We start from the raw sequence: 12,354 nt of genomic DNA on the forward strand, positions 1-12,354 counted from the left end.
CACTATCCCACTCCAATGGGGGATAAGAATCTAACCAGCACCTCGTACGCGACTTCGTCATTAGCGCCTTCATCCGATTAATTTCACAAGCGGCGATATCGTTCTCTTTCGATCGCCTATCGATGCACGTATCCCCCGTATTTTTGCATTATGGAGATTCCCGGGGGCTCCTAAACCACGTGATTATATCCTTTTTCGTCTTCACACTGTCGAGAGAATTTTTTAGAGTCAGCGGGGGCACGGCTGAGGGTTTTGTTTTCCCAGAGGTGAAAAACGACTTTGAATCCCTCGAAATGTCCCATCACGGGGAATTTTAGGGCCGAGGGCATCATGGGTGGCAGCCATAAACGCCCGAGAGTAATGAGGCGCCGAGATAAAATCTTTTATTCTTTTTTTTTTGTTGGCGGCAACTACTCAAACGTCGAATTATTATTGCGCGGGGAATGTTTCCGTATTGCTGTCGAGGGATGAAATATTCCATTCGGAGAATGCAGGGAAACAACATAAAGATTTCTAATCGAGTCCTGAGAAGAATTAAAAACATGACATTTACGTTTGAATCGAATTCTCAATTAAATATTTTTTAATTGAGAGCTCGAAGGAATTGTTTATTTGAAGGGAATAAATGTGATTTTTATTTGAGTTTTTAGTCACATCAAATTTACAGAAAAGAAAAATCAAAAAGTGAATTTAAAAATTCAATTAAAAAATTGAATTTAAAATATTTAAATTATTCAATCATAATTTGTTTTCAATTATTCTCCTCATTTAAGTTATAACAAAATTGTTCCATTGGAGTTGTAATGTCCAAGAGGGTGACGAAATTTCACCTGCAAAATTGCCTGAGCATTAACGCAGCAGTAAAAAAAAACAGAAATAAAGAGGAAAAAAATTGCGATTGGTAAATGTTTCGATCGTCTCGGCGCCTTTTCACCTATCTCACATTTGCCCGGACCGTAATTATCGTCGGTTGAGTTCGATTACAGGCCCCAGCGGCTCACCAGGAGGTGAAACACTCTCGCCAATCCACGAATTTTGATATTCCTTCGCAAATATATTTTTTTTTCTGCGATTTTTTGAAGCTTCGTTTTTGTTTTTCGAGTTGATAAATTATTGTTTCATGGCATTCTCGTGATTGAAAATCGATTCGCAGAGTGAGGGCATTTTTTCAGTTAGGGTTTTGGGTAAAGAGTGCATTGCGTGAGTGACTCCGGGGGTTTTTCAGGCGTTTAACGTCACGGAGGTGGTCCACAATGAAACACCTGACGGGTTTTAACATTCTGGTGAATTTTTAATCTTTTTTTTGCCTCCTAAGAGCCAAATTCCACAAGTTTTTAAATGAAAATCTTTGCAAATGGTGTTGATGGTCTCATAAAGGTTACATTCGTCATCGTGAGTCATTTGCGGTGAATAAAATGGTTTTTATTTGAAACTCTTCCAATTATGTTAATAATATTTTTTTCGCAAATTAATAGACTCATATAGTCGTCAAAAATATTTTAACCACGTGAAAAAATCATTCATTCTCAATAAATCCTTTATTAGGATTAATTAAAAATTATTGCGTCCTAATAAATTCGTTATCTTCATCGTCTAAACCATTATTTCATTTTTAATTAACAAATTTTTTGTTTCGATCAAGGAACCATTTGTTTATATTAAAAAAAATTCATTTGATATTAAATAAAAATCAAGTTTAGCTCTGAATATAAGCTTTATCCTCATGATTTATCCAATTTATTCAATTCCAACTTTGTTTAAGTGAAAAGATGAATTTTTACATATTCTCCATTTTTCATATATTTGTCAAGACCAGATGTCGAAATATTCAGAAGAAAAAGCGTTTTCCACATTATTTTTTGGACTCATGAATGATCATTCACATCCAATAATCAATAAATAATATTGCCCATCGAGTTTTATCGATCTCAATACCTTATAGAGTTGAATAGACCGCATTTACCCCGATAAATAGACGGATACAAAGTTGAATGGAATGTAAAACACGGAGTGCACTTAATCCGTCAATTTGCAGAGGTGGTGAATGTGTACTCGAGCATTTCTATGTGTATACAAGGGAGGTACAGGAGGATGGATCGTGTAATGGCGTCAAGTCTTCACTAGCGTCGAGCCACTGACATCTGAAAGGGATCCAAGAGTCATGACTGGGCCGATCTGTTCGGCATTTCGCCTTTGTCGGTTGATTCAGAAGTTTTATGCTTTATTTTAATCGTGAATACTCCTAACTCAGCGCTTAAATTAGACGAGAAAGCCTTCTGATTCATTTTACTCGGTCATGTTATCATTTTATTTCATCTTCTTATCATTTTACTTTGTTTATTCAATCAACAATTTGAAATGAATGCAATTTCAATTTCTTTTAATGAGCGAAATGTAAAAAATTTCGTTGGGAATAATTTAAAAATTAATTTCTTTGGCTTGAAATTCTTGTTTACTCTCCGGTGAAGGCACTCTCATCCCGTAATTGCATTCCCAAGATGAATCGAGGGGCCCAAAAGACGATGGCATTGTGCACACACGTATAACCGAACCGTTAAAAAAAGGAGTAGAAGAATTTCAAGAGGTGAAATACTATATGGGCACACTCAGTGGCCCCCACTCAGTGACAAGTGGTTCTCAGGGCGATAAGCTCTGTTCACTTGACTTGCCAAGTTCTCCTTCTGGTGAGTTACGGGAAAACGATAAAGCACTGGTGATGTGTCTAGTTGGTACATGGTTGAGGGAGGGAGGTTTACCGCTACTGCACGACACTGAGGTGTTTGTTTCGATTTATATTTAGTGTTAAATTTAATTTCACCGTCTCCTATTACTCCTGAAGGCAGACAAAAAATTATCTGAAATTTTTCTATTGATTTCAACGTATTTCTGCTGGTAATTCTTAAATTAATTTTTTATGGTATAATCGGGCAAAAACCGGACACTTTTGACATTTTTGAAATGTTTATGACGCGTTGAATTGTTGATAAAATGAAATCGTATTATTTCTCAGTGGAAATTCCTTTTTCATGAGCTTAGACTGAATTCTATTGATAAATCTGTTTCTGAGTTGAGAATATTTGAAAAAAATCAAGTGTTCATTTTTACAATGAAAATGTTATAAATACAAAAAGCGAACGAGGACATGAAAAATTACACGTAATAAACATCTGACCAAAAAAGCTTTTCAACAAATTTATTGAATTCTCTTTTTTTTATTCTTAAAAATCTTCAAAAAAAATTCCGAAAAATATTTTCCATCACTCAACCTCTCTCCCCAGCGGAAGAAAAAATATTGACGCTTTTAAACTCATTTCCCTTTAAAAAATTGAAAAAAAAAACAATCCGAAATGTCTTTCTCTCATTCCGATCTCCAGATGGAGTTCGTTAATTTTTTTTTCACCCGAAAAACCCCTGAGGTCTTTTCTAATTAATAGCTCCCTAACTGCACAGCTGGAGCTTACGTAACCCCCCTCGAAATACCTCTCATAGTCTGCAAAAAGATACAATGATTTCATGAATGAGTGGGGAGAGAATTGAGGGGAAAAATTGTGACGACATTTCGATAAAATCATTGATCAGAAACGTTAACGCTTCGACTGGTTTTTATTTAACACCCTCGGCTGTGCAGCGCCAGGAGCCGAGGGCTCTAGCGATACCTCTCAGCATCACACACTCGTTTCACCGGCAGTAATTCACTTCCTTGTGAAGCTCGCCGCGCGAATAACTGCGGCGCTTCGCTCGCTTTCCTTCTTGTGTTCATATGCAACCCCTCCTCCCACTCCCCCTCAACCCCTTTTAGTCGTCTTTCTCATCGAATGGCTTTGTACACGCGCAACTTAACGCCGACAGGGTACGATGCACGTTCTCTTGCCGCAGCACGAGTACCCACTCTCTTGTCAACTCGGTGGTATATACTACGTGTGGTCGTAAACCAATGCCGTCGCGTTAACGTCCAACCCATCGATTCCCTTCACGATTATAACGCACGTTTAATCCATCCCTGGGGGTCTACGGTGCACATTAAACATTTTTTTATTTGGTTTGGTAATTTTTCTTTTCTTTTCACCATATTTTTGCATTTTTGAAAAAATCTTTTTGACATTTTGTCATTGAGATGACTGTTTTATTGGAAAAAAAAATCAAATCTCATCAATTCTATCAACTAGTTGTTGAAATTCAGCAAAATTAGTTGTTGAAGAAGCTGAATTACCCAACAGTTGGTGAATTTCAACAGCTAGTTGTTAAAAAAATTCACCAAATAATTTTCTTCGTGTAAATTTCCACTTTTGATTTTCGGGATCATCATAAAACTTCTTTCGGGTCAGGAAAATTACAGATCACTGTTCGAAAATTACTCTTGAAATTTCAAGTGAAAAAGTTTGAAAATTTTAACAATGACAAAGTTATATGAAATTTCTGTCTATTTCCTCGTTGACGAATCAGTTAATTTATTGAATATTCAAGTATTTCTGGATTTTCAGGTCCATACGACACTGAAAATTTTTGAAAATCTTGAAAATTCAGGCAGCAACTTTTCTAAATTCTCAATCTATTGAAAATTGAATTGTATAAGCTATTCAATTTCCACGATAAGTTCAGAAATTCAAGCTTTCATTAAAAAATCAACGATTAGTTAACGTGAAAAACCCAATTTTTGTGAATTTTGCCGCCAGCAAACATGAGTGGAAAATTTCCGTGAAAATGATCTATTGACAGCTCATTATCCCCCAATCAGTGTCTTCCATAATTAAATAATGAACTTGACTCCCCATTTTTTAAAAATCTCATTTTTTTTCCGTCGAATGTCTGAAGTGCGTTGAAAATTGGTAATTTGACATGCCACCCCACCAATGAGCCTTGAAAGTCATCCCTCGAAGGATCCATTCAAAAAATAAATCCCACAGCGTCACTCGAGCGCGACAAAAGCCCCCTTGGATTTATCCAACAGGTACCCGAGCCCCAGGCATTCCCATCGGCACGAGCCCCTCCACAAAATAACGAAGGGGGCGGCATTGCATTTGTGAGCCGACACAAAAATGCGCCATTTCGGGACACACAGTCGTAAAACTCTCTTTACTGTGAAAAGGAGCCACTTCGGGGACGCTGCATGCGCCTTCCGGGGTCGGACTCGCTGGAGACAAGACATCTTTTTACTCTTTTCGGTGGGGAAAGGGGGGTGGGGGGGGGAGACCTTTCACTCTATTTATGACCGAGACGAATCCCTTGGAGTGGCTGCATCCACCCGGCACTTCAGTTGGAACTATAATTGCTTGGTGGAAATTTTTTTTTTACTCAGGTTGCTGACAGTTTTATGGATTTTTTAAATAAATAAAATCGATTTTTTAAATTATTCATCAACTTTTTATTTCTGAGGGTATTCATGAAAATTTAATTAATTAATTATATTCTTTACTGAAGAAGTATTTTACACCCATAATTTTTTTTTAATTAATTAATTTATTGTTTATTTGATTCTTGCAGATGATTTATTAGGAATTAATCAATCGATCATTGCGAATATTGAAAGATTTTCACTGAAATAAATATATGTTCATTGATTTCTTAGAAAATTTCTGTTGAAATGAGTACAAAAAATACTAATTATGTTTTATATTAATCAACCGGAAATTTCATTTGTTTCTAATCAGAGGATTTATTTGAAATTAATGAATCAAATTATAAAATAATATGAAAATGAATAGACGAATTCAAAAATGAAAAAAATTTTCCGAGTGTTCTTTCGATTTGTTCAATCATTTTCATAATTTATAATGAAAAAACATTCTCAATTGCTCATTATATTCGAAATTCATTCCCCTTTCCGACACCTCAAGTTGACCGGTACATCATCATCTCTGTGTGCACACCATGAATGATTTTCCATTAACATGAGAAAATGACACATGAAATATTCATAAACTCTTCCTTTCTTCTGCTCCCATTCACCTCGTACAGCCATAAATCTCTGGCTTTTGATAGTTGATATGCATTTAAAATCCGAGAAATGCACCCACGCGTCTGCGCCGGCGCCCCACGTGTGAATGAAAGTCATCAATGGACCCACTGGCACGCGCATATAGGTTGTATATTCTCAACTGTGCCCACGCTAAACGCTTATGTATCTACGTCACGGTGGGCACATTGATCCTGTGATTTTGCGTTACGCATTATTGCAATAATAATAAGGAGGCCTGCTGATCATTTGAGATTGTGAAATTTCAGATCTCGGGGATAAGTACTTCTGTGAATAATTGAACTACCTCTGAGGACATGAACAAAAACAGTTGCATTAGAAAGTTGAAAATATTTCCGGTGAATTATTTTCAAATGACTATTCAATTTTTATACTTAAAAATAATTCATTCAAGTAGAATTGACCTTTTTCATTGAATTTTTTTTTATAACATAATTCAGGAAATTTCCTTGAAGAGGAAAGCCTAAAAAATTGTTGATGAGACTAAATTTCCATTTCTCAGTTTTATAAAAAATCGAGTCACTTGTCTAATGCAAAATTAAAATTGACGAAAATTAATTAAATTCTGTCGGGAATCTCTCATCAATTATTATTTCTTTTGTTGTCAAATATTGTTGATAATCAAGAACTCGAAATCGATCATATTGTTAATCGAACAATTGACTTCAAGAGATAAAATGAATAATGTTCGACTACTAACCAAAACTGAATAAAAATTAAATTAAAAAAAAATTCAATTAGAATTTTCCTTTTTCTACTTTTTAAAAATATTATCACTTTAAAAATTTTTGTGAAATCATTTATAAAACTTTCTTATAGAGGGAAACATAAAAAATGCGTCAAGGAGACTAAATTTCCGTTTCTCATTTTATAAAAAATTGAATCACTTGTTTGATACAAAATTAGAACTAACGAAAATTGATGAAATTCTAACGGGAATCTTTGGCCAATTATTATTTCTCTTGTTATCAAGTATTGTTAATAATGAAGAAGTTGAATTCGATCCCATTGTTGATGTAACAATTGAATTTAACAGATAAGAGGAATAGTGTTCTAGTACTAAACAAAATTAATGAAAATAATTGTGAAAAAAAAATTACTGGAGGGGTTTTGAGACTGGGGGGCGTTTCAGGGGGGTTCTCTGATCACACTGGAGATACTCTGGACGTCTGGACGATATGGGGTGCATCCAGGTATAGGTGGATGCGCTCTTCAATGCCTTATAAGGCCGAGGAGCACCGAGGCAGATTCACGTCGTGTGTGGGGACTCCCGGAGGCATCGATTGTTGCTTTGACCATTAGTGTACACTTTTAATCCCGATAAAATTCACTTTTAATTGACAAAAAATGGAACTTTGCTCACATCAACTGCACAGTAATTTTTTCATCTCAAAATTCACTAAAAATGGATTTTTTTAATTATCAATATTGATAATCAATTCTCTAAAATTAAACACGAAACAGAATTAGCGGGACATTAACAAAATGGTTTTATAATTCTCTTATTTTTGCCATTTGGTTTAAAGAATTTGATTAAATACCAAATTAATTAAAATTGAAATAAAAATTGGAAAGTAACTCAAAAAAAATTTTTTTTTTCAAATCTTTACTTGCGCAATTAGTTTTAAATAATTTTATTAAATAATACAATCATAAAAACACTGAAAATTGACAAAAAATGAAGAAAAATTGATTTTATCATGTAAATGATCGAAAAATTTAGAGATTTCGTTTTTTCAATTTTTTATTTACGCAATTTGTTCTGAATAAATTAAGTTAATAATGAATTATCTACGTTGACACGGTCGCACGTGCACATCCACCCATCGGCTTTGGTCGTTTCCGTAACTCTCAGTTACACACACTACATATTCAGGGGGTTTATTTCCGTCGTCATCAGTCACTGGTTTACTCGCCACAGTCCTCACCAAGTTTTCACGGTGTCTCGTACATGTCCTCACGACTGTACAACATCACATCACGTAAAATTTTTGCACTTTAATTCGATTCTAGAGACACAACACCTCTTATTGTCTGATAATATTTCACTCGTGGTAATTTATCGTGGGATTTGGGAAAGTGGGTAATTGCAGTCAGAAATAAATTCTCAATTCTAATAAATTCACGTGAACTTGAATTTAATTTCACAGGAAAATCATTCTAATTTGTTATTCTCAATATTAAAATATTAAAACCGGATATGTTTTTCTTTACAATTTCATTTCATTTACGATAAATTTGCAATTAAATTGTGAATTAAAAATGATGATTTAAATTTAAATTGAATAAATTGTAGTTTTGGGAAATTTAAAATTGTTTCAATGATTAATTCACAAACGGAAATCTTGGAAAGTCACGTGAGTGTCTGGCTGAGTTTTTGGACGACGAGTCATCCGGTGGACAAGCAGGTGGCGAGTACCGTTCTAAAATTAATTTCTACGGCGAGTCATCTTCTCCGTGTGTCTCTCCTTCTCTCACTTTTTTTTCTGGACCGGCTCACATCCACAGAGAGAGGCACCGAAATCATCGTCGAGTTTCCCTAATGGCAATGAAAGCACTAACGATCCCCTTCGCGAGGTCGTTTCCCCTGTATTCCCCGGGTTTTTTGAGACTACAGCGTGAAAAATATAGGCTTACACCGGATATCTGTCGAGACTCGTCGAACTTGATGGGTGGAATCGTTTGTCAGAGTTTCTTTGAATGAATTTATTTATAGATGCAAAGTGAACGATAATTCGAAATTTTTTTTAGTGTGCGAGAATTATTTTACGAATATCTTTGCAGGAAGTGGATTGAGAAAAAAAAGTCAAAAGATATTTTTTGTAGATGATTTCACGACCTACAATAAATGTTTTCTAACATTTTTCCCTAGATTTAGTAGTTTCCGAGATATTTTGGAAATAAGTCATGTGAAATTTTTTCACTGTTTTTTATTTGAAAATTAATCTGTGGATTGTTTTAAAAATATCTTGAGATTTATTGAGTCTGAAAAAATAGTTTTGACATTTTCAAAAAATTTATTTTCTCGAAAATTAATTTTTTGGTTGACCTGTCAATTTTGCAAAGAGTATTGAATTTATAAAAATATAAAAACACGTTTTTTCATCTTCTTTGTTTCATTGATTGACCCCAATAGTATTTATTCAGTTGTTCCTTCAAATTTCCTTCCTCTCGAGGTTGAGAAACACCGGTAATTGTGTATAAAGTGTAATTATTAGGTTTCTCTGGTGATCGTGGGATGAATAACATCGACCTCGTGACTCTTTCATCATAATTTCATACGATCTCTTTATAATTCGTATGAATTACCCATGCCAGTAACATAAATACCATAAATAATGAGTAATGCCACTAAATTATGATTTTAGGGAGATATTTCGTGATCAATGAAGCACAGAAAGCCTCTGAAAAAATTTCAATTCCACATCATAGAGAAAAATTTTTTAAAAATAGTGAATCTCATTTTTCTGTATCAATAAATTGGTCAATTAATTCTCTCGAGAACCTTAAAAATCACCGTTAAACCGCATGTGGTCCTGATTTACATTCACCCGCGTCAAATAAAATTTAATTGCCCGGAGAATCCAAAAATTGAATTAACGAGACCTCCGTTTTATTTATTTATCTCTTTATTTATTCCTTCCAGAGCCGTTTGGTGTGGGTAAAAGTCTGAAAAACGGAGGTTTATTTCCATCCACTTTCAATGTCGCGACGAAGGCAGACGTTTACGTCAATGCAACGTGCGGCGAGGAGGGGCCTGAGACTTTTTGCAAGCCCTCGGAGTCAGCTAGATGCGCTGTCTGCGACGCCAGAAGCCCAGATCCTGGGAAGAGGCATAATATCAGCAATGTTCTTAATCCTGATCCTGGAAAGTGGTGGCAGAGCCCCACCTTAGCTAGGGGAGAACGTTTCGAGTTTGTTACTATTGTGCTGGACCTCAAACAGGTGAGTTGCATAATTTTTTCATTTTTGTTGACAATTTGGCGACTTTGGAATGAATTTTTCCGTCTATTTCTTCTTGCGAAAAGGATATTTTTTTATTTTTTAGTGCGATTATTGAGAAATTTTTAAGGGAGAGAAGATTTTTAAGAGAATTTTTCATGTTTTTAAGACATGGAATCGTTTTTTATTCAATTAAAAAAAAATTGTTCTTAATGTTCTTTTTTCATTGAATTTTCTCAAACTCCACTTTCAATTTAATTTCCGTCTTCTTCTTCACGTTATTCTCTTCTCATTCGTTTTTTTAACTTCACCCCCTGAATTTCTTGTTTTTCCTCATTGTTATCTCCATTTTTTTCATTTTTTCATCACTTTCTTTTCTTCTCTTTCTTCTTAAAAAAAATTTTCTTCATTTTCCTGTTGCGATTATTCACGAATTTTCAAGCGATACATACTTTCAAAATCATTTTTCATCATTAAAAAACCAAAAACCCATTTGTCATTTGCCTTTCCTGTTTTTATTCTTCACATTGTTCTCCTCTCATTCGTTAAATTTTTGTTCAACTCTACCCCCTGAAATTCTCCACTAAAAAAACATTTCTCTCGTTTTTTCTCATTGTTATCCCCATGTATCTCGATTTATGTGTCTTGTTTATTCGATTCCAAGTCAAGTTTCGTCTTTGGGAATTGTTGAAGAGAGGGAGGAATGACATGGAAAGAGAATAAAAGGTGCATGGACCAGGGTGGAAGGGAGGGGGGATGAACAAGGGAGAGAGAAAGAGAGAAGTGAGTTAAATCTTTTGATCCTTTCCCGGAATTTACCGGCATAGTATACCCCCTAACCAGGTATACCTTTTATACCCCGTGCGACGTAGCCACTCCTACAAATTGCAAGAGATGGTGGCATAACGTTTTAACGAGGAACCCCCTGTGCTCTTGCTCGTTTTTTTCTTTATTCAAGGGCCGAAAAGACTCGGTGGCGTAATGGGGACCAACAGGGGCCCTTCATCGACCTCTCAAATGGATGAAGTAAAAGGGCATTTAAGGATATTCAAGTATCTTTTAAAATTTGGTACAAACCACACTATGGATTCAATCATTTTCAATCATCAAATTTGTCAGCTAAATTGCATGAGAAAAACATTTTACACAGAATTATTTTTTTAATCATTCGTTATTCATCAATAAATACTTGAAATTATTTAAACTTTCGGAAAGTTTATATTTTTAGGCATGAAATAAATTATTAGTGACATTAATAACCTCAATATCCACTCAATAAATTGAAATTAATTACATAAATTCCTCTAATGACATTCAATCAGCAGATGAGAAAAATAATTCCTCTCGCCTACGCGAATAAATGCCTGTAATTGACTGGATGATTGAAAAGAGACAATTTCGAGTGAAGTGTTGTGTTCATTGGATAATTTCAAATGAGAGCCACGTCGTAACCAGACAGCCACTCGAGGGCCACTCGATGTCGGTTTTATATCATGTGTCAAATTTATATTTATCAACTGCTCGTACCAATTAATATAATCGCAAAAAAATCAATCAATCTCACTATTAATTCCATGAATTCATCGTAAATGAATTTTTCGTTAAAAGTCTCATTCAATTATCGCTATTATTCATAATTGAGCCGAGTAAATTGCGGTCTTGTAGTCTGCACACTGTCATCCTCGGTTTGACTTTTCAATGCATACGTAACGACGAGTTGAGGGTGATGGCTGAAAGGAGGGGGATTAACTGGGTTCCATGAAACATGAAAAGAATTTTTGAGTGACATGCTACTTGACGTCGCACACACGACCGAATAAAGTACTGTATTGTTCGGGGATTATCTGCCTCTTGATGATAGAAGGGGGGAGGAAGGCCTCACTAAATATTGCCATCCAATTTTTTGAAGTATTTAAAGTCTTTTTTTTTTAGTTGGTGATTCCAGAAAAAGATAATTAGAAGGAACTACATTGGAAATCTAGAAAAGATGATGAAAAAATTCCCACTTCAATTGTTCCTCACGTACATAAATATTACTAATTTTTCCAAATTTTCACCTCAGCCTTTTTCAGAACATAAATTGCAAAAACTCTAAAAATGGAAATTGTAAAAAATCATTTTGTTATGTTTGTGTACATATTATGTACGTGTGAACTAGAATTTGAGTCAGTCGATTAGGAATTGCGTTATGAGGACTCCTTTGAAGATTTTATTCCGCTGAAGGCCCTTTTTACCATTTTTTTACATTAAAACTGAAGTGGTAAGCTCATCATCACGGTAGATAAAAATAAAGGTACCAATTTCCAAATTTCAGTGACGCGGTCTCCCCTTGGGGAAAAAAAATTCATGAAAATATTTTTCACATCATTATGATGTATTCCTAGAAAACAGGTTTTTCCTACGATTGTCCCAATGTTTTTTTTTTTTTTTTTTTTTTT

General features: G+C 34.8%; 1 protein-coding gene across 1 annotated transcript in view; it reads left to right on the plus strand.

Annotated features, from left to right (window-relative positions):
* Nucleotides 1-9,620: 9,620 nt before the first annotated feature.
* Nucleotides 9,621-12,354, plus strand: part of LOC107046729 (laminin subunit alpha-1) — a gene marked incomplete at its 5' end in the record, with an annotated part of 85,943 nt that continues 83,209 nt past the window's right edge. Inside the window, one exon of the mRNA XM_015269420.1 lies at nucleotides 9,621-9,919. Coding sequence (XP_015124906.1) covers nucleotides 9,621-9,919 — 299 coding nt within the window. The remainder of the gene's footprint in view (nucleotides 9,920-12,354) is intronic.

Source organism: Diachasma alloeum, unplaced genomic scaffold, assembly GCF_001412515.2.
Source record: "Diachasma alloeum isolate Michigan unplaced genomic scaffold, Dall2.0 Dall_scaffold_01785, whole genome shotgun sequence".
NCBI lineage: Eukaryota > Metazoa > Arthropoda > Insecta > Hymenoptera > Braconidae > Diachasma > Diachasma alloeum.